We start from the raw sequence: 27,469 nt of genomic DNA, 5'->3' as shown, positions 1-27,469 counted from the left end.
AGGGGGGGGGGGGGGGGTTACAGATACGTACGGTTGAAGATTAAGCCAAAAGAACCATTTTATTTGTCTTGCATGTGAATTAGTATTATTATTCCCTGATTTTGTATCATTTGGCATCAATCCCTCTTTCATAAATTTTAATAACTTTCAACTTTTTAAATAAAAAATATTAATTCCATGGTGGATTCGTTCATAAATTGCTAATTAAGAACATATTTTATTTTATTTTTGATAATCATAATCTTGATTTTTGGTCCTCTTGTTTTGCTCCTCCGACGGCAGGGAATCAGCTACGCAAAGCTTGCAAACTTACCACCCATCATTGGTCTATGTGAGTAATTATCAATTTTACCCTTATATAAACAAACCCTAATCACACATTAATTAATAATAGTGGTAGAAGGATACGAATTTTTTTTAGGGTAACCGAACTTGTATCCAAATATTTTGGATTTTAAGATTTGAAGTTTGATCTCAATAATATAATTTTGCAATTTACAATAAATATCAACTTTATAATTCCTTTTTAACACTATAGATAATTTCAATAAATATAAACGGTACTATTCATTTCGGTATCCATGCATATATATACATATATATAATCGCAACCATAAAATGTTGAAACCAAAACCCGAATGTCATTTACCATCAAATTTCGATTTACAAACTCGAACTGTACGGATATCCGAAAATCAGACAACTTTGACCACTGCTGTTTAAGACACCGGTTTAACTAAACCGATTCCGGTTTGATTAATTTTGTTATTATTTTTGGAAAAATATAAATTGCAGATTCAAGCTTTGTACCGCCGATTATATATTCGGTATTGGGCAGTTCAAGACACCTAGCCGTCGGTCCGGTCTCAATAGCATCTCTTGTGATGGGCTCAATGCTAAGTGCGAGCGTTTCCCCCTCCAATGACCAAATCCTTTACCTCAAGCTGGCTTTCACTTCGACTTTCTTCGCCGGCCTCTTCCAAGCTTCTTTGGGCCTTTTCAGGTATAAAAATACGTATAAATATACGGCTGGATATACCCGGTTTCAGTTCCATTCGTATAGATTATAAACTGCGGTCATTGGTTATTAAGATAACATGTATATAATTTTTTTTGTAACCAATGGACCCACATTTTCACTGTGCTAGTTTAAGTTTTTGAATAAACTAAAAAAAAATGGAATCTATTGTTAGAAACTGTTTCTCGAATTTTTTTTTTTATGATTAGGTGGAATATATTCACGGTTTATTGAATTGAGATAATATGGACGATCTATGAGGTTTTATTTATTTGATTGTGACACATTTTAATTTTATATCTTCAAAGATGCTTCCTTTTCCCAAGTGGATACACTGTTTCATTATCTTTAAATTACTTTTATATTAACAACAATAATACGAAGGCATTTTTCGTCGGTCACACTTGATTACAGTTGAGATTATAATATATCTACTTTATTTAATAATGAAAAATTCAAAAAAAAATTTCCAGGCTTGGGTTTGTGATTGACTTCTTGTCAAAGGCAACCCTGATAGGGTTCACGGCAGGTGCGGCGGTCATTGTGTCGCTTCAACAGCTCAAGGGTCTTCTCGGAATCGTTCACTTCACCGGGAAAATGCAGTTTCTTGCTGTCATGTCCTCTGTCTTCACTCACAAATCCGAGGTATCTCCGTTTTTTTTCCTTTGGTTATTTTTGTTTTTTGGTAATGATCAGTGATAGAGTTTTCAGCTTTTGCTTGCGTTTGACGCAGTGGTCGTGGCAAACCATTGCAATGGGGCTCGGCTTCTTGTGCTTCCTGTTAACAACAAGGCACATTGTAAGTATTCACACTTTCAGAAATTCTAATAAACTGATCAAAGGGTTGGAAAGATGTAAACTTTACGCGATTTCGGGACGTTACAGAGCATGAAGAGGCCGAATCTTTTCTGGGTATCGGCTGCAGCTCCGCTCGTATCTGTTGTTCTCTCTACCCTTCTGGTGTTTCTTCTCAGATCCAAGACTCATGCCATTTCCTTTGTAAGGACATTTTCATGTCGTTTCTTTCTCTGCAACTTCTGTGAACTGTGTGTGAGAGAGAGACAGAGAGACATAGATTCATCTTCTGTTTGGTCTTTTTGGATTCTGATGCATGCAGATTGGGCATTTGCCAAAGGGTCTGAATCCTCCTTCATCAAACATGTTGTACTTCAGTGCCACCCATCTTGCTCTTTCCATCAAGACCGGTATCATCACTGGCATTCTTTCCCTTACAGTAAGTTAACTGAATCTTTTGACTTCCTTTGGAGCTTCTGATTCGATTGGGGAAGATGAACAAAGGTGTGGATCTCATTGATCGTTTCAGGAAGGGATTGCTGTGGGAAGGACATTTGCTGCTCTCAAGAATTACCAAGTTGACGGGAACAAAGAAATGATGGCAATCGGTTTCATGAACATGGCTGGTTCTTGCACCTCTTGCTACGTTACAACAGGTAACTTCCCGAGAATCTCACAACCCTTCCTCAAAAAACGGTTGCCGAGAAACCGGGATTCTGATTCTGTTCCTTCAAATCATTTTCTCAGGATCCTTTTCCAGATCTGCTGTAAGCTACAATGCTGGAGCACAAACAGCGGTTACTAACATTGTGATGGCTTCAGCTGTGCTCATAACCCTTTTGTTTCTCATGCCACTCTTCTATTACACACCCAACTTTATCCTGGCGGCCATCATCATAACTGCAGTGATAGGTCTCATCGACTATCAGGCTGCATACAAGTTGTGGAAAGTTGACAAGCTCGACTTCTTTGCTTGCTTGTGTTCCTTCTTTGGTGTCCTCTTCATCTCTGTACCTCTCGGCTTAGCAATAGCAGTAAGCAAAAAACTCTCCCTCAAGGTTTCTTTCACCTCTTCTCGGGTTGTTCTCTAAGTTTGTCGCTCTTCTGATTCAGGTTGGAGTTTCGGTTCTAAAGATTCTGTTGCATGTAACCAGACCAAACACCGTTGTATTGGGGAATATCCCGGGGACTGAGATATACCAGAGTCTTGGAAGATACAGAGAAGCCTCAAGAATTCCAGGCTTCTTGATATTGGCTATAGAATCTCCTATATACTTTGCCAATTGCACTTACCTGCAAGAAAGGTCAGCCCACATTACCCTCTCCCACTGTCACGAACTCATCTGTTCATACTCAGAAATTTTCTCACTGGAAAAGAGTTATGGGCATATGCAGGATCTTGAGATGGATCAGAGAAGAGGAAGGATGGATAAAGGGGAACAATGGAAATACGCTGAAATGCGTAATTCTTGAATTGACAGGTATGTTGGTTAAAACCCGGAACAGAATCAATCACCTCTTCTTCTCTTCTCCAAGTATGTCTGAGTTCAAAGTTCCCAATTGTTGAAACCATTTCAGCCGTGTCAGCCATCGACACAAGCGGGATTGAGGCCGTGTTTGAGCTCAGAAGAACGCTCGAGAAGCAATCACTTCAGGTTAGTCTTGAAACACAAGCGATATCCCGGGGAAATCCGAGAGATAAACATCGTAACGTACCTTTTTTCTGTTCATTTTCCAACAGCTCGTGTTAGTAAACCCCGTCGGGAGCGTGATGGAAAAGCTGCACAAGTCAAAGATCACTGACGCGTTGGGGATGAGCGGACTCTATCTCTCAGTTGGCGAGGCCGTTGCCGATATTTCATCAGCATGGAAAGCGCAGCCTCAGCCATGAAACCAACCTGCCAAACTCCCACAGTGCTGCTGAAGCAAAAGTGGGAAAGTTATAAAGAAGAGCAAAACCAGACAGAGAAGTTTTGGGGAACATTAAGCATTATAGATGTCAGCTTGAGCTTTTGCAATTGAGGAATGGACCTTTCCTGTTCTGTAAATCAGAGTTTGAGAAAACCTTTTTTTTTTTTCCTCTATGGACGCTTGTTTCATTCTTCTGAAGATAGAAGTATTCTTCTCTTTCCCCATTTTTTTTTTTGGCGATGTAAAACTCCATGACTACACAGGAGGGAGGCTTCCTGTTTAACTGTAGAATAAATAAATGTATTTCAGTGGCAACTTTAGCAACTAAACCATTTTTTTTAACAAAAATATCTATATGTATATAAACTCCACCTAGACATGAGTTCGCTTATGTTTAGCCCGTCCTAAACTCGGATAAAGGATGAGGGTTTTGCGGTAGGTGGCAACCAACAAACTTAAAACCATGTCATATCTCACATGCAATGAATTCAGATGATATAAACATTGGACATCCTCTATTTACGGCGTAATAAAAAATAGGAAAGTATGTAGGGCATCCGGAATGTGACGCACCATGTCGGCGTCCGGATATGGTGTTAAATAGGTAAGGATTCGCACGTCGTGGACGAATGTGGGTAAAGAAGTTGTATGAATCAGATTATGCTATATAATTAGAATGAATATGAAAACGGTTGATGCTGCAGTTAAACAATCACATCCCATCTTCACCTCATTGGCAGTGAATCCAAACTTAACCAAGAAACTCTTATATAGAATTAGCAAAAGCATTCTGCAATTGAAGTCATCAAACAGAAAGAAATCGAAATACGAAACCTATTTGTTTTGGCAGTGGGATTGAAAGAAATGCAAAGGAAATAGGAACATAACCTAAAGTAACTGAATAAGAAAACACCCACCACACAGAATTTGATCAGTCGCAAATAAAGCAACGAAATTCAACCAAAAACACAATCACATATTCAGAGATGTAGAGTCGTGAGAGCAGATTTCCTCACCCTGCGAACCAGCCGAGGAAGAACGACGACAGAGGAAGTAGGGTTCGAGCAAGAATGTCGACGACACATCAAAGATCACAGAGGGAGTCAGTACGATGCAAGACTTGGAGACAGACGACATGGGCAGTGATGATGAGCCATCTTCCAACCCATACCAACGCACGTACCATTAAAACATCCATCTTCCAACCCACAGATAAAGAACAAGATCAACAAATTCTCGGGGAATTAACAACTTCCGAAATCCCCTGCTTTAGAGATCCCAGAATCAGATGATCAACAGCATCTCCTGAAAAACCTGTTCCAGATTCCACCGAAATACAAAATAATTAAAGATAAAATATTTTTATGTTTGGAATCCCATCACCAATGACCGCATAGCGCAGTGGATTAGCGCGTTTGACTTCGGATCAAAAGGTCGTGGGTTCGACTCCCACTGTGGTCGTTTGTGTTTTCCACCTTTTTTTTGGATTTTGCAGAGCAAGGTTCCCTTTTTTGTTCACAGATCCTTGAGAAATCCCAACTTATTTCTTTCCAATACATTCATATATATATATATATAGATTTCCAAACTTTGCCTCTTTGTCAAAATTTACATAGAAGATATCTCTGGTGGCAGAACAATACAAAGAGAATGCGGAATACAAAAGTCATCACCTTTATCTACTTCAAGGACCGTTGTTGGTCTTCCTCCTCCTTCCACCACTTCTCTTCACAGCAACCGTGTTGGTGGTGCCTACTCTCGGTTTCTCCTCTTTCGCATTACTACTATTCACTACTTCCACACCATCCCTTTGGCTCCTCATTCGCAGTATCTCCCCTTTCGCAGAGGCCAAGTCCTCCTCCAGCTTCTTCACTTTCTTCGTCAGCGTCTCCCTCTCGTTCCCAAGTCTTATCACCAGGTTATGTGCATCTTCCATGTTCTCCCGGGCTTCTTTCGATCCCTTCTTCGCCTCTTCCAATGATCTCTGCATCGATTCCTTCTCGTCTTCCAATGCGGAGACAAGGGTATTCGCTCTCTCGAGCTCTCCCGACAGAGAAAACGTGTTTTTGTTCATCTCGTCCAGTGACTTCACCGCTTCTTCCAGGTCTCCTTCGAGGGTTTTCCTCGCCTCCTTGTCCTTGGAGATCTGCTTTTCCATCACTTCCACCTCTTTCTGAAACGCCGAAACCTTCTCTTTCTCCTCTTCTAACTCCTTTCTCGCGGTTTCAGCTCTCTGATGAACTTCCAACAGCTCCTCCTGAAGGCTAGAGTTCTTCTCGGTTAACTCTTCGAGTTCATGGATCTTTCTCTCCACCTCGTCTTTCGTTTTCTCGAGAAGCTCTTCCTTCATTTCAAGATCGCTGGCCAATGCCTCTCGATCTCTTTTGGCCTCTCCGAGGATCTTCTCATGCCTTTCATTGGCTTCTTTGGATTCAGCTTCAAGTCTGGAAACCTCCAACTTCAGCTTTGTGCACATAGTGTTTGATTCATCCAGTTGCTTTTCCAGGCCGGACTCCCGGTTTTTCGATGCCTCAAGCTCTTTCTCTTTGGCCTCCTTTTCATCTCTCAAATGTTCTGTGCTAGCCCGTTCTTTATCCAACATTTGGTTTGAATCTTGACACTCCCGAATCAAATCGGCAATTTTGGATTTTTTCTCCTCCAGTTCATCTGCCGCCTGTTGAATCTTTTCCTTCAGCTTCTGAATCTCAAGTTCTTTCCCGTCCAAGAGCTCAGCATCTGCAGCTGCCCGGGCTTCAGAAGTTGATCTCAAAGCGTCGTAATCTTTTAAAATATCATCAATTTTCTTCATAAAACCATCTCTCTCATCCACTAAGGCGCTTATTCTGTTATTCAACTCCTCGATCACGGAATTTTTCGAGTCCAGCTCCTTCTGATTCCTCGAGAGTTCATCATTCAGCCGTAGGATTTCTGATTTTGCCTCGTCAAGTTCACGGCTCGTAAGGACGTAGGTAGAACCGAGGTTCTTCAGCTCCAACTCCTTTTCGGCCAAAGAATCACCGATACTTTGAGATTTTTCTTCACTTTCTTTCAGCTCCAGACCGAGCAAGTTAATCCTTTCCTGCATCAGTTCAACGGTATCAAGCTTTTCCTTGAGCTGTTCTTCGAGTGACTTTTTCTCTTCCTTGGCTTTTGACAAATCCGCTTGAAGACTTCTGATTTGAGCCTTAAGCTCTTCACATAATCTCTTTTCGCTGCTTAGCTCCCGGCCTAATCCCGTGACTGTCTCGTTCGCTGAATTCAATTGGCTAACCAACAGCATTTTCTCTTCTTTTGCCTTTTGGAGTTGCTTTCTCCACTCTTCCTGCTCCGTCTGTATTCTTGCTTCAAAGCTTTTCTCCTTTGAAATAAACGCAGCTTCTTTGTCTTCCAACCGCTTCTTCAGCTGCATGTCACAAATCATCGAAAACGAGTTTAAAAAAGCGAAGAGCGAACGGGAAAAAGTAAAATTTTAAGCCCGAGAATTGAAACCGAGTCTCGTGAGTAGGGAGCTTACAGAGTTGATGGCTTCTTGGGCAGCTTCATTTTCCTGCCGTGACAGTGCGTAAAGTGCGCCAAGAACTCCGGCACTAAATATTCCGAGGCCATTTAAGAGAGATAGGAAGGGATTTGGGGCATTACCCTCTTTAGCTGCAAGCTAAATCCACCGAGCAATACCGATAAGAAAATCGTAAGCACTCCAAAATGATTGATTAAGATGGGAACATAAAGGAGACTTCTGTACTCAAACTGAAGATTAAGAAAGAGGGTTTGAACCTCCGTTTCCCGATTCTGTTTTGATACCTTTAACTCACTTTCTCCTGCAAGAAATGCGCAGACACGGATAAGTGAAAAACAACATCTAAAGACGAAACATGTCAACCGCTTCAATGCAGTGATATTTCTCTACCGACATAAAAACGTGCTGTAGTGAAGATCTCTTCCTGTGAAAGACGCCATGAAATTCAACAATGAACAGGTAACACTGAAAACGACCAGAGCCATTTGGATGCCTAAACTATCAAAGTCAATCTCTAAATCTGAGAAATGAATGACTTCATTACATAATACAGTAGTTTCTGCACTTGAGGCCATAAAATTCTACCCAAAGGGGAAACAAGAGCTGATGAAATATGAAATCTCTATCTCTAATAACGGGTTCTTATTCTCTTCCAGATCCAAGCTGTTAGTTCATATCAACAGATGAAATTGGCTGCTTGTTGGCAATTGCATGAAACTGTATAAAAGGGGGAATGCAGTAAGAATTTCTCAAGCAAATCCAGCAGTCGCCTCTTTTAAAGACTTTCTTCAAGAAACCTGTTCTACGATTGAGCCAAAACACAGTTGAACCTAGGACCAATTTTCTAAACCAAGATGGAAAACCCTAACTATGCATGATTCTCCTTCCCCACATTAACGGTTAAAGGCCCGTCAAAATCCCGACAGCCAAACAAACAAGTCAAAGTACCTAACTTGTATCAAGTCGATTTCTCAGACCAAATTCCGAAGACATCCATCTTCGTAAAAATGGCACAGTAGACAAAACCAAGGAGCAACATCTCCTCGATTGATACGCATATATAGGAGAAAGACAGAACAAGAAAGCAAAAAACCCCCCGAAAACTCACCGGCATCCGCCATAACCGGAGCTCGAAGCTGCAAAAAAGGAATAACCGAGATACCCACAAAAAGAACAGCCCTCCTCTTCGCGGAGACGGCGTCGAAGCCACCTTCACGACGGAGAAAAGCCGACGGCGGCCGCCTCCGCCTGAATCCGGCGGCATTGCGAGAGCATAGAAGCGCAGAGAGCGACGGAGAAGACGATGGTGATGATGAAAATCGAGAGTGATGAAGAGGAGGAGATGGGGAGATGCAAGAGCTCCCCATGAGGAAGCCCATCTCTGCCGCGAAGTGTTTGGAGATGGCAAATGTGTGGAAATCAATTCATAACTAAAAAAAAATTCACTCACCACATCGCCCCCCAAAAAAAAATGTTTCCTTTTGTGTGATCCGTGACGTGTAACTTAGGAAAAGGAAAAGCTAATTACTAATCTGCAGAAAGATACCATTTTTATTCAAATCTTTGATCAAAATTAGGGTTTGCATCTCAATCCAAAATTTGATCTTTTTTCGCCAAGATCATGAACTGAAGATAATCACGAATTGGGCATTTTGATTTGGGAGACATTGGATTATGCTTTGCCAACTAGGATTCTGAAGTCCCCTTATCCGGAATCTGGGAAATCTCTGTTGCCACGTGTACACATCTCTCTCTCACACCCCTTTGGGAATTTGGTATGAAGCAGAGATTGTGCAATCCGGTTATGGGGGATCGGTTTTGGTTCAATTCGATCTCTTAAGTATCAGACCGGTTTATATTCGAGTATAATTATGTTATAATCATGTTATATTTTTGTTATTATAATCTTATTTTTATAGATCATAATCGCATTTTCGACAATACGAGGGGGTAAGTTGTAATTGTAAGGTACGAGAGTCTTCTCTCTCTGTCTCCGTTGGTGCAAATGTTGATCCGCTCCATTTTCCCCAAGCGAAAGATATCAACTTTACCTCACCTCTCTGAGAGATTTAAACAAACAGGTGATCTGCATACTCCGCTTCTCTTTCTTTCGCATTTATTCGCTACTCCAAAGCATCTAGTAAAATCTGCGCAAAATACAAGACATGGTTCGCAGCCCGTATGTTAGTGTCAGCCCGGCTCAACTGTCCGAGCTTGTAAGAATACTTGGACGAGCTAAGATGATGAATAAAGCTCTATCGGTATTTTACCAGGCCAAGGGCCGCAAGTGCAAACCCACTGCAGGCACAGCAGGGAGAAATGGAGAAGATTTGCGGCTGATCTCTTTTTGATTCAAAAGATAATGGAAAAAGATGTGCAGGGTTTAGTCCTGGGGTTTAGGGTTTAGGTATATTTCGTCTGAGTTTCGGATTTTGCGTTTAGGGTTGCTTTCATTTTGCGGATTTACAAGAGAATGCGTAATAACGTTTCGCTTTTGGAAATTGGCAGAGAATGAGATTGTTCGGATGTTTCATGTTCCGGGCTCAGTGGATTCTGAGAGGATACCAGAGAAGGGGGGTTTCTCAAGAAGGCTCCTTTCTGTACGGACATTGGATGCCGAGAAGGCTCTGGAAGTGCTGAAAATGAAAGTGGATCACCGGTTAGTCTGCGCTGTTATGGATATTATGTGAAGTTGTTTGATTGTTCAGTCGGGTTTCGGCTCTTGTGGGCTGGTTTTCGAGTTTTTTTTGCTCTTCGTATCAGCCTAATGGATTGAATTGGGAAATGCTATGTTTTTGTGATAGTCGGCAGTTTCTTCAGAGGCAAACCTTCTCCTTCGTGAACGCTGTTCATCTGGGTTCGTCTACAAGCCCTTTGGTGGCCAACGGAAATGGTCACGAACTTAGAAAACTAGGGTTTGATTCGCTCAGTTCACCCGCATTTTATCTGCTTAACTCTGTCCGGAGGATAGTGTCTTCGTCTTCTTTGATATCTGTAAGTTACTGCTTTTTTGTGTACTTTTCTGGCATTCATTTGTTCATATTGCTTCCTTCCATTGCGCAGAAGGAAAAGAAGATAATTTTTTTGTTGAATTGAAGAGGAAATGAAGTTTCTGCTTTGTTCTTTGGTTGGTATGGTTGGAAATTAGTAAAAGGATAAGAATCATCGAGCCTTGGTTCTGAAATAGGAAATGCATCCGGATTCATCTTCAAAGTGATGGTATGGAGCCTTCGTTTGAAGAAGCTCATGATCTGAATCATCATTAGAGACTCATATATACAAAAGAACAAGAAATGACTTTCTTTTTTTTTATGTTGGGCGTTTTTGCTTGTTATTTTTTCCAAGTTCCTTGCCGTTGTCCTCCGATCCTAGCCAATTAACAACATGGAAATATAGGAACCTTTTCCAATTTTTTTTTTGTCATTTCATCAAGTTATGGATACAGACAGCTTGTTGTGACCCATTAACTGCTTTCGCATTGTTGAGCTTTCTCCCTCTTCCTAACTGTAGGTCCCATGACAGTGTTTTACTCTCTAGCTCTTTGATTGTGTTAGTGTTCGAAACTTGACTTCTGTGTGCTTGACATGATTGGTCGAGACAGTATGGACGGATATTTACAGCTGCAAGTTCATCAAGGGGCTTTGCCACCACTGTAGATTCTGTCCAACCGTCCGAGTCAGCTTCTGATGCACCTCCAAGGATCAAATTCAAAAGGCTTGATAAGACTGCAAAGCATATAATGCAGGTATAGCACCTGTTCTCAATCGTCACAGAATTACTTGTGCAAATGTACTACAAATTGATGCTTCTATCTGTACCTTCTGCAGATTCTAGATAAGGAGGCAGTTGAGGGAGTGAGAGCGCAAAGAGAGATACCTGATATAAAGCCCGGTTACATTGTTCAGCTCAAAGTGGTAATATCATTGAACTTGCCTCATATTCATTCCATTTCTGAAGAAACACATGCAAAAATATCTTATATTTCGTTTCCTTTGTCCAAATGGGTGAAACATTTCATTGCCGCATGTTTTTCTTGGCTTGTTTGAGCAGGAAGTGCCTGAGAACAAGAGGCGTGCTTCAATTGTGAAAGGCATTGTCATAGCAAGACGTAATGCTGGTCTCAATTCTACATTTAGGATTAGGAGGCTTGTGGCTGGAGTTGGTGTTGAATCGATGTTCCCCTTGTAAGTCCTTCAGCCCCCCCCCCTCTCTCTCTCTCTCTCTCTCTCTCTCTTTTCTTTCTTTCTTTCTCATTTCTTGCATAGGCTTCGTACTATTTCCGCTGCCCGATAGATTGATAAAGATTCACCAAAATTGAAGATAGCAGACTGATGCGATAAGAGAATTGTGTTAATCTCAATTCTCATCCTGCCTTCATAATCAATCCCATATGATATGAAACTTCAGTATATATTGCTGTCACACTTCTAACCATTGGTGAATCTCATTTGTCACATTCCAGAATCTTTTTTTACCCTTTTTTTTTACTATTGTCAAGGAAGATTCCCATGCAGCTACTAGAAATTTACAGTATCAAAACATTGTCTAAGCACTCTTTGCCCTCGTAGCATGGCTTCTTCTGACTATGGAGTTCAATTTTCTTCCATGTTTGGCGTCGCATTCTAAAGGATAGTGGAAGGATCATCATATGCATCATTAGGCGTTTAATAAGATCTTTCGCGTACTTCCTCCTTGTTTGTCGCTCGTACCCGAGTCCTGCTGTTGCGATATAGCTGAATAAGCCGGTGTCTGGTGACAGGTATTCCCCGAACCTGAAGGAGATCAAGGTGCTGGACAAGAAGAAAGTTAGAAGAGCCAAACTTTACTACCTCAGGGACAAGATGAATGCACTCAAGAAGCACTAATCTTTCATCCCTCTTTTTGGATCAAAGGGTACGAATTTTCGAGGTAGATTTCCATATTTTGTCCTTGGTGTTTTATTAATCGATCTTCGGTGATAGACCGGTGTTTGTTTGTCTCCGAGGGAATGTTTCTTTGATCACAAACATTTTTGTGCTCCTTGTCAATTCATTGGTATTTGACTTGACCCTTCATTCAATAATTTTGTAGTATGGTTATAAATTATAATATGTATAAATCAATTGCGCATATATTAGGGATTTTAACTTTTCTTAAATAGAGAACTCTTGAGTTAGTTTTCGAATAGTACTTTTTATTATCACTCTGCTCAAAAATTGCAACATACGATGGTTACACTATTAAAAAAAAAGGTTAATAAAGGAGTGCTTTAAATTTCATCAAACATGAGTGATGCTAATTTTGATATTATGACGAATGAAACAATCCGATTATGGGGATCAGTTTTGGTTCAATTCCATCTTATGAGACTGGTTTATATTCGTTTATATCGGGGTGGAAAATGGACTAGTCGGGTCAAGTTTAGTTTGGATCTACATTTTTTTTAATTCGGAACAACCCACTCATTTATTGTCCGGACCTATGATCGGTGGTATGAAACCCGATCGTATAGGACTTCGGCCAGGTTCCAACAAGGTTTCGAATTTTTTCTATTTAATAAAAATAATAATAATAATAATAATAATAATAATAATAATAATAATAATAATAACAATAACAACACACAGAGCTGATAAAGGGGCTTGGGAAGGCCGGGAGGGTAGATGAGGCTTATGCTTTGTTTAAGAATATGGTTAAATATGGACTGGATCCGGATGTTGTGGTCTTAAACAATCTATATATTATAAAAAAGATATTCGGTATTATAAAAAAATATAAAAAAATATTGATATAAAACTTAAAAATCAAAGTTAAAGTGATAAAACGTTTGATTTATATATATATATATATATATATATATATATATATATATATATATATAAATCAAACCAAAATCTAATTAAATCATTCAATAGTATTTATTTTATTTATAATTTTAGAAAAATACTATATAATTTTAGATTATACATTAACCAAAACGGCTTATATATATATATAAATAAAATTATTTGTTTAATGTTGTAACTTGAGATTTCAAGTGAAAATAAAAAAAAATAATTATCTAATATTTTTTTTTGGGTTCGGAACTTAATATAATCGTATTATATTTTTGTTAATATAATCTTATTTTAAAAATCATAATCGCATTTCGGACAATACGAGATAAGGCTGGGCACAAATACCCGAAAATCGGGTATCCGTCGGATACTCGTCTCACGGATACCCGATTTTAGGGTACTCGTAATTTTCAAATCCGAATCCAAATCCTTATTTTTCAATACCCGTGAATCCGGATTTAAATCCGGATAATAGAATTTTTAAAACCGGATATCCGCAGGTACCCGCGTATTATGATTATAAATAATTATATCTTATATTTATATAACATTTTTATAAAATACAATTATTTTAGATGAAATAATTTCATATTTTTTTAATATTAATTCAAAAAAATTAAATTTATTATTATTTGTCTCTTATTATCTCTTTTGTCTTATATATTTTATCATAATTCATCAATTTTTATAAATATATCTTCATGTTTTAAAAATTTTATATATGAATATTGTTGTTTTTCTTAAATAAATCCGGATCCGGATATCCGCGAGTACCCGACTATTATTCCGGATACCCGTACCCCGGATACTCGTAAATACCAAATCCCGGATACAAATCTCATAGTTAAATACCCGAGCCTCCCGGATCCGAATCCAAATCTCTCGATTTTCCCGGGTATCCGACCCGTGCCCACCCCTACTTTCCATTGGCCCCATCCTTTCTCTCGCCTTCTATCGCAGCCTGTTGCCTAAGTAATTTTTGGATCTGGCATTGGCAAAGTGATTTTTGGATTTTAGGATCTAATATATCTATCTATAATCCGATAGAAAAACATTTTTCCTAGTTTGATGTGAAACCCAATAGAAAAATGCGCAAAACTCTCGGATCCATTAATATAAGTTATTCTCATAATAGAGATAAATGTTTTTTTTATAATTACTGATATCCGGTGAGATTCGAACCGTGTAGGTGAAAAAACACTTTGTGCTCCCACGCCACTATACCACCACTTCTGGACATAATAGAGATAAATGTTTTATAACTCGCTTGTTAATTTGCTTGGTCCGTTATCGATAGAAAGTAAGGTTCTACATTTCTTTTGAACGTGTGACTCGGTTAAACACTCAGGACTTTTTACAAAAAAAAAATCCAATTAAAAAAAAGATATGACCGAAAAAAGCGATTTCTCGTCTTCCTTGTATTATTTTTTTTTTAATTTTAAAATAAAAACTATATGTTATAGCCGGACGCTATGAATTACCCTTTTCCAAATCAATACAACAGTAATCGCTATAAATATTATATAAATCAGGAGAAAAAAATACCGCATATGCTTGTGCATATAAATGCGTACAAGTGGCGTATTCTATTTTAAATCCTCTAATACAAATTATTGAGACCGACAGAAGAAGATGGGGAAGGAAGGAAGGAATCGGACGGCTCAATTGGCCGCGTGAGAACCACGAGCCAATCAGAAGACGCGGTGAAGATGAGCGTGGAAGCAGAGAATCGCAGCCCCATGGTGGAATCAAAGGGTTCCAAAAGAGTGGTCCCCACTTTTGACATTTTAACGAAGTCAAAGCACACAATAAGAGCGAGGGAGAGTCCGTATCCATATTCCACTACGAAATTGCGAGGTCTGAGTGAGCTAGGAAGAGAAAGAAGAGAGAGGAATGTGTTACATTTTTTTTAATGTTTGAAAATATACAAATATTTTTCACTATCAATTTGATGTTCATAACACTTGATAAAAAGAAAAAAAAAATGAACAGTATTTCATAGATATTATAATTTTTTTTGTAAGAATTATAGATTTAATTAGGGCTGGGCACAAATACCCGAAAATCGGGTATCCGTCGGATACTCGTCTCACGGATACCCGATTTTAGGGTACTCGTAATTTTCAAATCCGAATCCAAATCCTTATTTTTCAATACCCGTGAATCCGGATCCAAATCCGGATAATAGAATTTTTAAAACCGGATATCCGCGGGTACCCGCGTATTATGATTATAAATAATTATATCTTATATTTATATAACATTTTTATAAAATACAATTATTTTAGATGAAATAATTTCATATTTTTTTAATATTAATTCAAAAAAATTAAATTTATTATTATTTGTCTCTTATTATCTCTTTTATCTTATATATTTTATCATAATTCATCAATTTTTATAAATATATCTTCATGTTTTAAAAATTTTATATATGAATATTGTTGTTTTTCTTAAATAAATCTGGATCCGGATATCCGCGAGTATCCGACTATTATTCCGGATACCCGTACCCTGGATACTCGTAAATACCAAATCCCGGATACAAATCTCATAGTTAAATACCCGAGCCTCCTGGATCCGAATCCAAATCTCTCGATTTTCCCGGGTATCCGACCCGTGCCCACCCCTAATACGAGGGGGTAAGTTCTAAAGTACGACTCTCTCTCTCTGTGTGTGAAGTATTTGGTGCAAATGTTGATCCGTCCCATCTTCCCGAAGCGAAATATTTCAACTTCACCTTACCTCTCTCAGAGATTGAAACAAACAGGTGATCTGCATACTCTGCTCCTCTGTTCTTTCGCACTTATTCGCTACTCCAAAGCATTTCGGGTAAAATCTGCGCAAAGGGTTTTCTCTGTATGCACTCGAGCTTGAGAATTTAGGGCTCAGGAGAGAGAAATGAAGAAGATTTGCGCTCATCTCTTTTTTATTCAAAAGATGGTGGAAAACGATATCGTTGTGGCGTTCAGGGTTTAGGGTTTAGGTATATTTGATCCGAGTTTCGGATTTTTCGTTTAGGGTTGCTTTCATTTTGCGGATTTACAGGAGAATGCGTAATAACGTTTTGCTTTTGGAAATTGGCAGAGAATGAGATTGTCCAGATGTTTCATGTTCCGGGCTCAGAGGATTCTGAAAGGATACCGGAGAAGGGGGTGTTCTCAAGAAGGGTTCGATCTGTACGGACATTGGATGAGAGGTTCATACGAATATTGAAAATATTCAAGTGGGGACCCGATGCCGAGAAGGCTCTGGAAGTGCTGAAACTGAAAGTGGATCACCGGTTAGTCTGCGCTGTCCTGGAGATAGATGTCGAGATCAATGTCAAGATTCAGTTTTTCAAGTGGGCGGGCAAAAGGCGGAATTTTCAGCATGATTCGTCGACCTACATGACCTTGATACATTGCCTGAACGAAGCTAGGGTTTATGGCGAGATGTGGAGGACAATACAAGACATGGTTCGCAGCCCGTATGTTAGTGTCAGCCCGGCTCAACTGTCCGAGCTTGTAAGAATACTTGGACGAGCTAAGATGATGAATAAAGCTCTATCGGTATTTTACCAGGCCAAGGGCCGCAAGTGCAAACCCACTGCAGGCACTTACAACTCGGTCATTTTGATGTTGATGCAAGAGGGACAACATGAAAAAGTCCATGAAGTTTATACCGAGATGTGTACCGAGGGTGACTGTTTACCAGACACGGTGACATACTCTGCTCTTATATCCTCGTATGGAAAGTTAGGCCGTGATGATTCTGCAATTAGGCTGTTTGACGAGATGAAGGATAACGGTTTGCAGCCCACGGCGAAAATATACACGACACTGTTGGAAATATACTTTAAGCTGGGAAAGGTTGAGAAAGCTTTAGACCTTTTCGAGGAGATGAAAAAAACGGGTTGCCCACCAACTGTTTTTACGTACACAGAGCTGATAAAGGGGCTTGGGAAGGCCGGGAGGGTAGATGAGGCTTATGCTTTGTTTAAGAATATGGTTAAATATGGACTGGATCCGGATGTTGTGGTCTTAAACAATCTGATGAACATTTTCGGCAAAGCGGGTCGTGTAGAAGATTTAGTGAAGATCTTCCATGAGATGGAAACATGGAAATGTTCACCGAATGTTGTTTCATACAACACCGTCATTAAAGCTCTGTTCCAGTCCAAAGCACCGGCTTCTGAAGCGAGTTCTTGGCTTGAAAAGATGAAAGAAAACGGGGTTTCCCCTAGTTCATTCACTTACTCGATCCTTATAGACGGATACTGCAAAACAAATAGAGTGGAGAACGCGTTGTTGCTCCTTGAAGAGATGGATGAAAAGGGTTTTCCGCCTTGTCCTGCCGCGTACTGCAGCATCATAAACGCTCTTGGAAAGGCCAAACGATATGAAGTTGCGAATGAGTTGTTCCGGGAGCTGAGGGAGAATTGCGGGAAATTAAGCTCTCGGGTATATGCCGTGATGATAAAACATTTGGGGAAACGAGGTCAGCTGATCGAAGCTGTGGACCTTTTCAATGAAATGAAGAAGCTCGGATGCAATCCCGATGTTTACGCGTATAATGCACTTATGTCGGGGATGGTGAGGGCTGGCATGATAGATGAAGCTCAAACCATGCTTAGGAAAATGGAAGAAAACGGTTGCAGACCCGACATAAATTCACATAATATCATCCTACATGGATTGGCGAAGACGGGTGTTCCGAGGCAAGCTGTTGATATGTTTGAAAGAATGAAGAATTCTCGGGTTAAGCCGGATGGAGTTTCGTACAATACTCTGCTCGGATGTCTAGCGCATGCCGGGAAGTTTGAGGAGGCAGGAAGGCTGATGCAAGAAATGAAGGCGAAAGGTTTCGCGTATGACGCCATCACTTACTCGTCGATACTCGAGGCTGTGGGCAGTGTGGATGAAGAGCGGCTTTCGAGTTTTTAAGAGGTGAATGTTGCAGAAACTAAAGAAGAAGAAGAAGAAACGATTAGAAACTACAAAAGATTGCTCCTTTATTTCTGATTTTTTCTCTGGTTTGATGCAGGTTGTTTATATCGATCTGTTCATGTCTTCCCCAGGTTGGGCAAGAAGCTCTGAAGGGGCGAATTTTCGGATTCATCATACGGGTTTCCTCTTTGGATGCGTGGTAAGTTTCTCAAGACCTTTTGAAAGTTGATGAATTGTGTAATTGTTGATTTTAGATTAAGACAGGGGCCAAGGTCTCATAAAGGCAATGGCTACCTTCTGCAGCATCTTTTGGCATATTTTTCTTGCAGAGGTGGTTCCGTGGTGCAGCAGCAGCTCATTGGCCTGATGAATCAGAGGAGGCTGGCTTCTCAAGAAGCATGGTCTTGGACCGACTTTCATGCCCCATGTGATGTGGCTTGGAGCATCTCACATTTATATAACCTAATGTGACAATGCATGATTGCATTATAATCCATGATACAAGGACATTGCTATAAAATATATATATATATATATATATATATATATCTTTGTTCCAAGAATAAATTATCTTATTTTTTTCTCTGTAATTTGTACTGTATATATAGTATATACACTATTTACCTCTTGTTAAGATTTTAGACGGGTTTGCAACTTTGGCGAGAAATTGTCTGATTGACCGTATTTACCAAAATGCCGCATTCCACTTTTGCCTGCTCATCACGTACGTATGTATGTATGTGTCACTATTTACAAGGTATATATATATATACATATAACCAGATATAGAAAATATCATATGATTTACATACTAAATTTATCATTTATATTAATAATGCATAAAACCAAATTAAATGATTGAAATCTTCCCGGCTCTTTACATAAAAAGGTTGACTTTGACTTTTGGCTTTGAAGTACCTTCAAAGGGAAACGGAGGAACATGATCCCGAGCTTTCCGCTCGTCTCCGTTACGGTGTCAAACTCGATGGAGCCCTTAGCCAAGTCGCGGATCAGGTGGATGACGTCAGGGAACACCGCCACGCCGTTAAGCTCCGTCTCCGCTTCCACGTAAGTCGAACCCATCGCCGTCACCTGGCCTCCGTCGGACCTCACGTGACCCAGCGTCTTCCCCCTGTAGGATACCGCCACGTGGAGGGTGGTGAAGCCGAAGGAGTACACGTCTGCGTTGGTCACCTTAAGCGTCACGAGGAGGGACATGTCGACGGAGAGTACTGGTCGGCGGCGGATGCGCACGTGGCTTATTCTCAGCCGTTCGATGTGGATTCTCGGATCGGACGGCCAGAATATGTAGACGACGGCGGAAGCGAGGCTTAGCAGGAATACAGTGATGATGATGCGTCGTCGTTTTGAGGAGGCTTCAAGGTATGAAGGGACGTCGTCGTTTTCGTCAAGCGACGGCAGACGCTGATACTCCGGCGTCGGCGCCGGGGGATCTGGTTCAGAGTCTTTGCCGGACATTCCGCGTGAATGTAAGAGAGAGAGAAGCGGAGAGATGTGTTTGGTAAGAGGGATTATTCTGTTCTTTGTTTTGGTCCGTTTGGTGCGAATAATTATGGGCTATGATTAACCCAAAATTAACACGTAATATATTTGTTTAATCAAAGATTCTCGGTATCGTGAAAGGAAACGTTTAGTCTAAATCTTCCACTAGCTATACAAAAAGATGTATTCATATATATATATAATTTGAACTTTGCAGTGTTGCCTGTATTTCATCGTGTAATATCGACCCATCAACAAGAGATTGGACATTTTCGTAATGCCCTGTGTATGATAAACATGTTCTACAATTACAAAAGATCAATGCTAAGTTTATGTATCAAAATGGCTATATATAAACTATATTACAAAAACTCTATTGTACAAGTGCATTCATATATATATATATGTATATATATATATGCTAAAACAAAAAAAAAAATAGTAACCAGACAGCATCTAAAGGAACAATTCCTTTGTGTAGTGTACCACCAAAAATATTTTTTTATATGCTGTTTATTCTATTTTGTGCATGAATGCAACAACAACATAAACAAGATGTGAAGAATATCGTATAAAAAGAGGCAAATGTGCAACTAAAACGAGGTATACAGGAGGAGCTTACATCAAGAAGCCTGGCCGGTCGTCGTGTTCGTGTTCGTGTTCTGGCTCTGGCTCTGGTTCTGGTTCTGGTTCTGGTTCTGGTTCTGGTTCTGGTTCCGGCGCTGAGTCAGGTACCGAAGAGCCCTGTACATGTCCGAACAAGCATAAGCAACCTCGGACATTGCCTGAAACAGCTCGGGTAGTCGGGTCCTGAGACTGGCCAACGACTTCTCCCTCACTTGTACGCATTGCCTCTGGTACACTTCCTCTTCTTCCTCCAGCCTCTTCCTCACCTGTTCCACGGCAAGTTGCCGTTCGATGACCACGTCCTTGTGGGCATCGTTATCTTCCTCGGGATTGATCTCCTCGGGTATTCTCTTCTGCATGTATTTGTGGTACCAATCTTCGAAATTCCGGGTCTTTCTGGCGAGTTCCCTTCGTGTTTCCTCGCACTTGTCCCTGAGTTTCATCTCTTCCTCTTGCTGCTGCATTATCGTGCTGATCACAGCCGCAAAGTTTATAATGGCGGTTCTGGCCATCTCGTCCGGGAGTTTATCAAGGCGGTCGTACCAAGCGATGAGGAGTCTTTGGATTGGAGGGTTGGGAACCCTTGGCGGGGAAGATACCTTCTCTTTTAGAGTGCTTTCGATCGGGATTAGGTTGAGTTTTAGCCAACTGTTGAGGAACTTTATGTATTCTTTCTGATGATCTATCATCCTGCAAAACTGTGTGTGCCATTCTTGAACGACGGCAAGAAGCTGGATGGTACGTTCATGGTGATGATCGTTTGTTTCCTTCACGGCCTGGGATATGTCCAGAGATCTCAGCGCTTTTGAGACCTCGGCCTGTCGTTGATGATGAATTTGCATCAGTTCCCACATCTTTGCCATCCTGCAAATTTCCGGAAAAAAAAGTCGTCATTTTTAGCAAATCCCATCTACAGAATTGCTCATCAAGAACATGGAAAGATGTCGATTTCACGATTCCAAAAAAAGTCATCATTTTTTGCAAAATCCATGTACACAATTGCTTATCAAGAACATGGAAAGATGATGATTTCACAATTCCAAAAAGGTCACCAGTTTTAGCAAAACCCATCTACAGAATTGCTTATACCTTATATAGAACATGGAAAGATGATGATTTTACAATTCTAAAAAAAAGTAGTCAATTTTAGCAAAACCCATCTACAGAATTGCTTACCAAGAACATGGAAAGATGACGATTTCACAGGGGCAAACGAAACTTACGCGTCAACAAGCTGAACGAGTTTTGGATAGAGTTGTTGATCCCGAAGACGATTGATTTCAGAAACAGTTGAATCCATGGATTGCATGTCAACTATGTATCTTGTATGCAATTGGCTAACTGCTGCTTTAGCTCTCTCCAATGAATCCGAGTTCCCACTCCGTTTCTTTAGCTTATTTAAGTGAGAAACCTTCTTCTGGTACTCGAATTTCATGAGTTCTCCCGCCTATTCAACATAAGATATAACCAAATTCATCAACACTAACATGCATTCCTCTAAAATACCTTAACCAGAGTGAGGCCTTTCTCTAACAGAAGACTAAATATTAAATCCTCCAGGACAATGGCATGATGTGACATACCTTCACTTCATCATAGAGCTTCTTTTCCCAAGCCAGCAACTTGTCCAAGACACTGGCATGTGTCTCATTCTCTTCAGAATCGAAATCATCCTTCCCATCATCTGCGTTCGGTAACCCTCTGAACGATCTGTTCCATGTAATGACGCGCATTACCCGGGCAGAGTGATCAATGTGCCCTGCGCAATGGGAAGACAAAAATTCAAGAGAAAGATCACATCTTTCATCTGATCATACTGAGAGTTACCTCCCATCATAGATTCCATGGCTAACTTCTATGATGATTGGAATGGAAAGCAGGGAATTACCTCGGTTATCTGCGAAATTGGAGTGGTAATGAAGCCTAGTGGCTTCAAGCATCTTGGAAACCTCATGAGCACTTTCTGAAGCCTTGAGGAAGTTGTCATCAAGCTCAGTGAATACATTCACCAGGTTCGTCGGCATCCTCGCCATCCTCCTCTCTCCGGCGAACGCCGTCCCCTTGCCCTTCTTCATCCCTCTCCCAGATCCACCACCTCCCATGGCAGCAGCTTTCTCCATCTCCATCTCCATCTCCATCTCCGCTTTCACACTCGATTCCTCCACTCTCTTCGACCTTTCGTCGAGCGACTTGCGTGGAACCACTGGTTCTTCTTCCTCCATGACCGGAGACGGCGGTTGAGGCGGTGGTTTCGCCTGAGGCTGCGGCGGCGGAGGTGGGGTTTCCTCCAGGGTGGTTCCCGGCATGCTCTCGACGTTAGGGAAGAAGTAATCGAAGTAAGGTTGCTGATGCTGATGCTGCTGCGGCGGCGGCGGCGTCGATGTCCTTGCCTCCACCGGAGCTACAGACGGAGGTGGCGGCGGAGGGGTCTCCTGGGTTTCCTCCATCCTCCGACCTCTGCTACTCCCTCCCCTGCTCCTCGACTTCCTCACTAACCTCTCACGATTCTCCAATTCAGAGTCCTCGTCATCGTCATCTAGGGCTCCATCCTCCTCAATTATCGTACCGTTCAACCCACCACCCGACGGACCACCGGATCTCGCCTTGATCTCCGGCATGGTCGCAGCCCTTTGAAGAGGAAGCAGCGGAGGAGGAGGAGGAGGGGGAAGCGTGTCGGGAACCGACTGAGGGATCCCGGCAGCGGAAGAGGAAGCGACAGCGGCGGCAGCGGAGGAGGATGTCGAGGGAGGGGAAGCAACACCGGCTCCGCCGGAGGCGATGGCGGCGATGGATGAGTGAGAGGAGACAAGGAACTCGCCATGGGCGTAGTCGGAGAGGGCAGCTCCGGTGTTCTTGAGGGCCATGGCGTAGGCGGCGTGCGCGGCGGCGAAGGCGTTGCGGGCAGAGACGGAGTCCTTCATGAACTGCTTTCGCTCCTTGCATCTAGTGACCGCTTCTTCGTTCTCGATCTTCGATTGCGTACAACCCATCTTCGCTCCGCAACCCGACCTCCCCACTTGCTTTCGATCAATGGATCGAGAGAGAGAGAGAGAGAGAGATTCGAAGGGAAAAAGTCGAAAGCTTTGGGAGTTATGGAAGAGACGGATCCAACGGCGTCGTTTCATACATTTGGAAACGAAGAATTTCCTTTTTCTGTTCACTCTTTCTTTTTTCCAAAGGCTTTGCATCCTCCGTCCGTTGTTCTGCATTAGGTGTCCAAGAAAAACAAATTGATTTTTTTAATTAATATTATATTTTTCCCTCTATTTTTTTTTTTTTTTTGCTTTTGGGTTGATAAATTATTATTATTAGTAATTATAAATTGTTGAAAAATTATATAATTTTTCCTATTGCATTTTGATGTAATTGGTAAACATATATAATCTAAATGTTTTGATATAAGCCTCTTAAATTAAAAAACCTTGTGTTTTTTTAATAGATATATATATATATATATATATATATATTATTTTATAAAAATGATGAACCGACGAAATTCCATAATATTTTTCTTCACAAGAAGGCGCATCAAATGACGGGACGTGAGAATTATGAGCAAAGTAGATATTAGAGGCAATTAAAATAAAGATAAGCACCTAACCGTTGGAGACGTTCAAAGGACAAGATGATGTTTGTTTTAAATTTAAAAGTTATCAATTTAATTTATATAAAAGCATTCTTATGAATTTTACCATATAGTATGACTTCTATACTCGTAGTTGATTTTTTTTTTTACAATTTTACTTCTTATTGAAAATATGCTCAACTCGTGCACATAGATAAACCTATATGTATAAATTTATTCAAATGTTAGTTATATTTATATTCTTATCTTTTAATATTTTCCTTTACAAATTGATTGAATGAGTGAGATAGAAGCTTACTATATTTCCAGCTTGGGAGTTGGGTGGACCCATATTCGGATGCGTCAAGATGACCCAAAATTATTTAAAAATTATTTTTAAATATAATAAATAATAGATCAAAATGGTTGTACAAGTTAAATACTTATATTTTATAAAAATTCAAATTAAAAATAAATATAAACAAAATCATCCATGTGTTTTAAAGAGAACAAATCATTTTTTATTAGAGATTATAATAAATAAAAGTTGAAACAAGGAAGCCGCCTCCTTCCGTTGTTGGGTTCGAAGCTTGTCTGAGAATCTCTTTTCCGTTCTTTGTTCTTTTTTTTTTCATGTATTCGATTTTTTTTCTGCTGTGCGAATTTATTGGAGACTATATTATTTTTTTATATCACGATCCTAAAGAAGATTACAAATTTTGATTTTTATTAAAAATTTCAAATGTTTCTGAATATATTGAATTAGGAAATCAAATATTTGTGGGCAAAAGGAAAAATACTAAACAAATAATTGATGCTTTAGATAAAAGACGTAGTCCAAACGCAATACCTAGGCTTCGCGTTTCGGTTCGGTTCTTTCTAACCAAACCGAAAAAATGGTATTTTTTTATCCGAAACCGTTTTTAATTTCCAAACGATACCATTTTTAGAGAACCGAATTTTTTCGGAACCGAACCGAATTTTAAAAATTCTGAAAAACCGAATATTTTTAAAGAAAATCTATTTTTTTTTAATAAAATAATAGATTATTGGATCTATAATCTGTATAAGTAATAATTAAAAAAAACAATTAGATTGTTTATTTTAATTCTTTTAATTATAAAGAATATTTTCCGTATAATTTTTACACCTTTTTTTTTCCTTGGGTTCCATATAAAATCTAACACAATGTGAATAAGCTACGTAAATTTAATCGAACATTTTCTATGAAACTGGTACTACGAAGAAAACATCTGATGAACCCTAGATTGCTTCTTCGTCTTTATCTCCGGCGAAGAGCCGAAATCCGAGCAACCAATTCATCATAGTCCGGCAATTTCCACCGCTGGAACGACGGAGATCTTCGATCGTCGTCTCTCATTCCGTTCTCACTCCGTCTCGAATCGATGATTCCATCGTTCTTGAACCCTAAATCTCTGAATCCTGTCGACGATGATGCTTCGTTGTTGCTTGTGCTTGTTGGATTCTCAGTACCTTGCGGCTTAAGTAATCTTCTCCGAGCTGATCCCTCTGTTCGATCGGTGTTCTTCTTCTTCTTCTCTTGTGGGTTTTCATCTTTTCCAGCTCCTGGTTTCGTGTATGGAGGAGGAATGAATCTGTAAGACACAGTCTTCTTCGTGTCTGTATCCGTTTCGTCTTCTGACAAGCACGAACTCGAAGTCGAACTGCTTCCCTGCAATGAATCTCCTCTCCAACTCTCCGAAAGAACAGATTCATCCTCGCTGCTGCTGTCAAGTTTCATCGTCTTTTTCATCTTCTTCGTCTCGGTGTACTGATCATTGCTGGGTTTGCTCAAAGATTGGTCCTTTTCCGCAATCTAGTGTTTTAGCGATTAATTAGCCAAGATTGATTGATGTTACTGACACAAAGACAGGATTCTGTATGAACTTCCGTTACCTGAAGAACTGAAGACTGTCTTAGAAGCATCTCTTGCAGAGCCATGGAATCCCAACTGATTGAGAATTCCCTTGCGATTTCTCGCATTGTCTGAATCTTTTCTTCTCGTGAGGGTCTCCTATGATCGAGCTTCTCAATGATCTGCAGAAACAGCGGAAAGATTTTCGCGGGTTTTATAACGATAAGAACAAGGATTTAGACGTAAACGAAGCTAAAACAAAATGTTTTCTATTATCACCTCTTGATTCACATATGATTCACTGAAATTTCCGTACTTCTCTGCAAACAAAGATCTCAGATCCTTGAGTTCCGGGACTTCGGGAACTCTTGCTGCTGCATATGTTAGCGATGAAACCGCTTCCTTGCACTCTTCAGGACATTCCCTAAAAGAAGAATAAACTTTCAAAACATATTTTCATGGAACCGTTTGTCTCAAAAGGGCTGAAAACATCGAAAACAAGAACTGAAAATATGTAAACTTTGGTCGGATTCGGAGGGTTTAGAACGTTACTTTTGCTTCAGCATAAGCGAGAGATTGGCGAAAATGCAGTCGCAGAAGCGTTCGATGAGATCGTAGCACGTTAGCCTCTTCTTCTCTTCGAGCAATACTTCTGTCTGCAGTTACAGATATACAGTTAGAAAAACAGGCGGAAACTTCGACATCAAGACAAAGAAGAAGAACCTGTCCCACCTTTGTATAAGCATTGTAATCGAGACAGCTCTTGAGAAGATCTGTAATGTCCGTTTTCAGGAACTTGATCACTGCATTCCTCTTTCTCCTAACTGCATCCAGCCGAATCTTCATGACACTGGTCGTGGATTTGCTGCATAATTATAAAACCAATCACTAAGCTTCGATTTGAATGCAATGAAACCAATCAAAAAACAGCAATCTTTTCAGTATTCGAGGTAAAGACAGGGGGAGAACTAACCATCTCTTGTAGAACTTGGGTTTCATAAATTCGTCGAGAAACATCTTGGGTCTCATCAGAAACCCGAAAAACATCATTTTTTTTCCTTTTAACCCATGAAAACCCGAGATGGGTTTTGTGTTTTTGTGTTCCAAGATGGGAAAGATCGAAACTTTTATAAGAAAAAAAAATTACAGAAGAATAAAATAGAAGGTTTGTGAATAGGGTTGAAGCAATGCCCAGAATCAAGCTACAGAGGTAATCAGGCAAAGAAATGAACCAGCTGTTTTCTTCGAAGAGAGAGAAACACAAACATATATATACATGTATATAAATGTGTATATATATGTATGTATGTGTGTATATGTATGCTAATCCTATGAATATCTTATTTTTTACTAATCCTATGTTCATTTAACTTGGGGAACAAGTTAGAAATTGAGCAGAAGAACAACTTAGGAAACAAGCTTTAGCTGTAACTTGCCCGTGTTTTTCCACGTGGAAAACTAAAACTGAAAAACTATGGGATTTGTTACCAATAAGTATATGAAAGTTGTTACTTTTTTAATTTGATTAAATTCGTACCCATCTCTTAATTTTATATTATATAAGATTCTACGTTCTAAAAATTTTAAATTTTAATTTCTGTTAATTACTCTAATCCTTGATTTCATAAACTCTATAAATTCTCTAAAATTATGGCCATAAATGTCCACAACTCATTTTAATTGGTTACTATTCAAAGATGTTCTTGATTTTATTTGACATGTTTATTTACTAAAACCAGGTTATACGTACAGGAATCAATTTAATTTTAGGCTACCAAATTCTTTAATTTTTCTGAATATCAAATCCTAATGTCTTTTATTTTATCTCTTGATTAATTTTTTCCAAATGTAATTATATTTCTCTTGATAAGATTAACAGATAAGTACAGACGTGTGTATAGATAATTACTTTC

General features: G+C 39.9%; 7 protein-coding genes, 2 long non-coding RNA genes and 1 other non-coding gene across 18 annotated transcripts in view; 4 read left to right on the top strand and 6 right to left on the bottom strand.

Moving 5' to 3' along the window:
- LOC104818001 (probable sulfate transporter 3.4) overlaps positions 1-3,895 on the top strand; it is a 5,244-nt gene extending 1,349 nt beyond the window's left edge. The window contains exons 2-13 of the mRNA XM_010547425.2: positions 283-331; positions 796-1,003; positions 1,492-1,663; positions 1,752-1,817; positions 1,904-2,017; positions 2,136-2,252; positions 2,343-2,469; positions 2,561-2,847; positions 2,927-3,117; positions 3,209-3,294; positions 3,392-3,468; positions 3,555-3,895. Coding sequence (XP_010545727.1) covers positions 283-331; positions 796-1,003; positions 1,492-1,663; positions 1,752-1,817; positions 1,904-2,017; positions 2,136-2,252; positions 2,343-2,469; positions 2,561-2,847; positions 2,927-3,117; positions 3,209-3,294; positions 3,392-3,468; positions 3,555-3,704 — 1,644 coding nt within the window. The 3' untranslated portion in view covers positions 3,705-3,895. The remainder of the gene's footprint in view (positions 1-282; positions 332-795; positions 1,004-1,491; positions 1,664-1,751; positions 1,818-1,903; positions 2,018-2,135; positions 2,253-2,342; positions 2,470-2,560; positions 2,848-2,926; positions 3,118-3,208; positions 3,295-3,391; positions 3,469-3,554) is intronic.
- LOC104818000 lies at positions 3,021-3,485 on the bottom strand. The gene is made up of 2 exons (XR_772587.1): positions 3,330-3,485; positions 3,021-3,106 (listed from the first exon to the last, which is right to left on the bottom strand). It is a non-coding gene; the product is annotated as an uncharacterized LOC104818000 (long non-coding RNA).
- Positions 3,638-5,028, bottom strand: LOC104818002. The gene is made up of 3 exons (XR_772588.2): positions 4,741-5,028; positions 3,845-4,007; positions 3,638-3,730 (listed from the first exon to the last, which is right to left on the bottom strand). It is a non-coding gene; the product is annotated as an uncharacterized LOC104818002 (long non-coding RNA).
- An 83-nt stretch (positions 5,029-5,111) lies between these two features.
- On the top strand, positions 5,112-5,185 carry TRNAR-UCG. Its single transcript has one exon. It is a non-coding gene; the product is annotated as a tRNA-Arg (tRNA).
- A 103-nt stretch (positions 5,186-5,288) lies between these two features.
- LOC104817998 (MAR-binding filament-like protein 1) lies at positions 5,289-8,855 on the bottom strand. 2 transcript variants are annotated; one of them, XM_010547424.2, is made up of 4 exons: positions 8,350-8,855; positions 7,526-7,542; positions 7,239-7,379; positions 5,289-7,127 (listed from the first exon to the last, which is right to left on the bottom strand). In XM_010547424.2, exons 1-4 carry the CDS (start codon positions 8,618-8,620, stop codon positions 5,409-5,411), a joined length of 2,148 nt encoding a protein of 715 aa, XP_010545726.1. In that variant the 5' UTR covers positions 8,621-8,855; the 3' UTR covers positions 5,289-5,408. The 2 variants fall into 2 exon arrangements, with proteins under 2 accessions (XP_010545726.1, XP_010545725.1); XM_010547423.2 differs by having other exon boundaries at positions 7,499-7,542; positions 8,350-8,854.
- A 241-nt stretch (positions 8,856-9,096) lies between these two features.
- LOC104817995 (50S ribosomal protein L19-1, chloroplastic-like) lies at positions 9,097-12,326 on the top strand. Of its 2 annotated transcripts, none has more exons than XM_010547412.1 (7): positions 9,097-9,322; positions 9,750-9,900; positions 10,046-10,235; positions 10,843-10,986; positions 11,069-11,155; positions 11,292-11,425; positions 12,001-12,326. In XM_010547412.1, exons 1-7 carry the CDS (start codon positions 9,247-9,249, stop codon positions 12,104-12,106), a joined length of 888 nt encoding a protein of 295 aa, XP_010545714.1. In that variant the 5' UTR covers positions 9,097-9,246; the 3' UTR covers positions 12,107-12,326. The 2 variants fall into 2 exon arrangements, with proteins under 2 accessions (XP_010545714.1, XP_010545715.1); XM_010547413.1 differs by lacking the exon at positions 9,097-9,322 and adding an exon at positions 9,554-9,648.
- A 3,341-nt stretch (positions 12,327-15,667) lies between these two features.
- Positions 15,668-18,570, top strand: LOC104817996 (pentatricopeptide repeat-containing protein At3g16010). 7 transcript variants are annotated; one of them, XM_010547419.2, is made up of 4 exons: positions 15,668-15,827; positions 16,145-17,985; positions 18,117-18,184; positions 18,269-18,570. In XM_010547419.2, the coding sequence occupies exons 1-2, from the start codon at positions 15,752-15,754 to the stop codon at positions 17,980-17,982; spliced, it is 1,914 nt and encodes a 637-aa protein (XP_010545721.1). In that variant the 5' UTR covers positions 15,668-15,751; the 3' UTR covers positions 17,983-17,985; positions 18,117-18,184; positions 18,269-18,570. The 7 variants fall into 7 exon arrangements, with proteins under 7 accessions (XP_010545721.1, XP_010545722.1, XP_010545720.1 ...); XM_010547420.2 differs by having other exon boundaries at positions 15,669-15,827; positions 18,315-18,570; XM_010547418.2 differs by having other exon boundaries at positions 15,669-15,827; positions 18,289-18,570.
- Positions 18,356-19,684, bottom strand: LOC104817997. The gene is made up of 3 exons (XM_010547422.2): positions 18,904-19,684; positions 18,610-18,698; positions 18,356-18,447 (listed from the first exon to the last, which is right to left on the bottom strand). Exons 1-2 carry the CDS (start codon positions 19,462-19,464, stop codon positions 18,624-18,626), a joined length of 636 nt encoding a protein of 211 aa, XP_010545724.1. The 5' UTR covers positions 19,465-19,684; the 3' UTR covers positions 18,356-18,447; positions 18,610-18,623.
- A 261-nt stretch (positions 19,685-19,945) lies between these two features.
- LOC104817994 lies at positions 19,946-23,281 on the bottom strand. Its single transcript, XM_010547411.2, has 4 exons — positions 22,004-23,281; positions 21,699-21,874; positions 21,339-21,562; positions 19,946-20,979 (listed from the first exon to the last, which is right to left on the bottom strand). The coding sequence occupies exons 1-4, from the start codon at positions 23,238-23,240 to the stop codon at positions 20,112-20,114; spliced, it is 2,505 nt and encodes an 834-aa protein (XP_010545713.1). The 5' UTR covers positions 23,241-23,281; the 3' UTR covers positions 19,946-20,111.
- A 1,530-nt stretch (positions 23,282-24,811) lies between these two features.
- Positions 24,812-26,695, bottom strand: LOC104817992. The gene is made up of 6 exons (XM_010547410.2): positions 26,530-26,695; positions 26,289-26,421; positions 26,109-26,212; positions 25,836-25,980; positions 25,598-25,738; positions 24,812-25,517 (listed from the first exon to the last, which is right to left on the bottom strand). Exons 1-6 carry the CDS (start codon positions 26,604-26,606, stop codon positions 24,963-24,965), a joined length of 1,155 nt encoding a protein of 384 aa, XP_010545712.1. The 5' UTR covers positions 26,607-26,695; the 3' UTR covers positions 24,812-24,962.
- Between the last annotated feature and the right edge of the window lie 774 nt (positions 26,696-27,469).

Source organism: Tarenaya hassleriana, unplaced genomic scaffold (genome assembly GCF_000463585.1).
Source record: "Tarenaya hassleriana unplaced genomic scaffold, ASM46358v1 Cleome28, whole genome shotgun sequence".
Taxonomy (NCBI): domain Eukaryota; kingdom Viridiplantae; phylum Streptophyta; class Magnoliopsida; order Brassicales; family Cleomaceae; genus Tarenaya; species Tarenaya hassleriana.
Note: the sequence above shows the minus strand (reverse complement) of the source record. Positions and strands in the feature narration are given on the sequence as shown.

Excerpts from the sequence above, each read along its gene's own strand:
- LOC104817998 (XM_010547423.2), bottom strand. The coding sequence starts at position 8,620 with ATGGGCTTCCTCATGGGGAGCTCTTGCATCTCCCCATCTCCTCCTCTT. Across the intron at positions 7,380-7,498 it reads AACAGAATCGGGAAACGGAG|CTTGCAGCTAAAGAGGGTAA; the intron begins GTTCAAACCCTC and ends CGGTGGATTTAG. Across the intron at positions 7,128-7,238 it reads CCCAAGAAGCCATCAACTCT|CTGAAGAAGCGGTTGGAAGA; the intron begins GTAAGCTCCCTA and ends TGTGACATGCAG.
- LOC104817995 (XM_010547412.1), top strand. The coding sequence starts at position 9,247 with ATGTTGATCCGCTCCATTTTCCCCAAGCGAAAGATATCAACTTTACCT. Across the intron at positions 10,987-11,068 it reads CTGCAAAGCATATAATGCAG|ATTCTAGATAAGGAGGCAGT; the intron begins GTATAGCACCTG and ends TACCTTCTGCAG. Across the intron at positions 11,426-12,000 it reads GTTGAATCGATGTTCCCCTT|GTATTCCCCGAACCTGAAGG; the intron begins GTAAGTCCTTCA and ends GTCTGGTGACAG.
- LOC104817996 (XM_010547419.2), top strand. The coding sequence starts at position 15,752 with ATGTTGATCCGTCCCATCTTCCCGAAGCGAAATATTTCAACTTCACCT. Across the intron at positions 15,828-16,144 it reads TCAGAGATTGAAACAAACAG|AGAATGAGATTGTCCAGATG; the intron begins GTGATCTGCATA and ends GGAAATTGGCAG.
- LOC104817997 (XM_010547422.2), bottom strand. The coding sequence starts at position 19,464 with ATGTCCGGCAAAGACTCTGAACCAGATCCCCCGGCGCCGACGCCGGAG. Across the intron at positions 18,699-18,903 it reads TCCTCCGTTTCCCTTTGAAG|GCAAAAGTGGAATGCGGCAT; the intron begins GTACTTCAAAGC and ends CGTGATGAGCAG.
- LOC104817994 (XM_010547411.2), bottom strand. The coding sequence starts at position 23,240 with ATGAAACGACGCCGTTGGATCCGTCTCTTCCATAACTCCCAAAGCTTT. Across the intron at positions 21,875-22,003 it reads CAATTTCGCAGATAACCGAG|GGCACATTGATCACTCTGCC; the intron begins GTAATTCCCTGC and ends CCCATTGCGCAG. Across the intron at positions 21,563-21,698 it reads AGCTCTATGATGAAGTGAAG|GCGGGAGAACTCATGAAATT; the intron begins GTATGTCACATC and ends TATGTTGAATAG.
- LOC104817992 (XM_010547410.2), bottom strand. The coding sequence starts at position 26,606 with ATGATGTTTTTCGGGTTTCTGATGAGACCCAAGATGTTTCTCGACGAA. Across the intron at positions 26,213-26,288 it reads ATTACAATGCTTATACAAAG|ACAGAAGTATTGCTCGAAGA; the intron begins GTGGGACAGGTT and ends CTGTAACTGCAG. Across the intron at positions 25,739-25,835 it reads AATCATATGTGAATCAAGAG|ATCATTGAGAAGCTCGATCA; the intron begins GTGATAATAGAA and ends CTGTTTCTGCAG.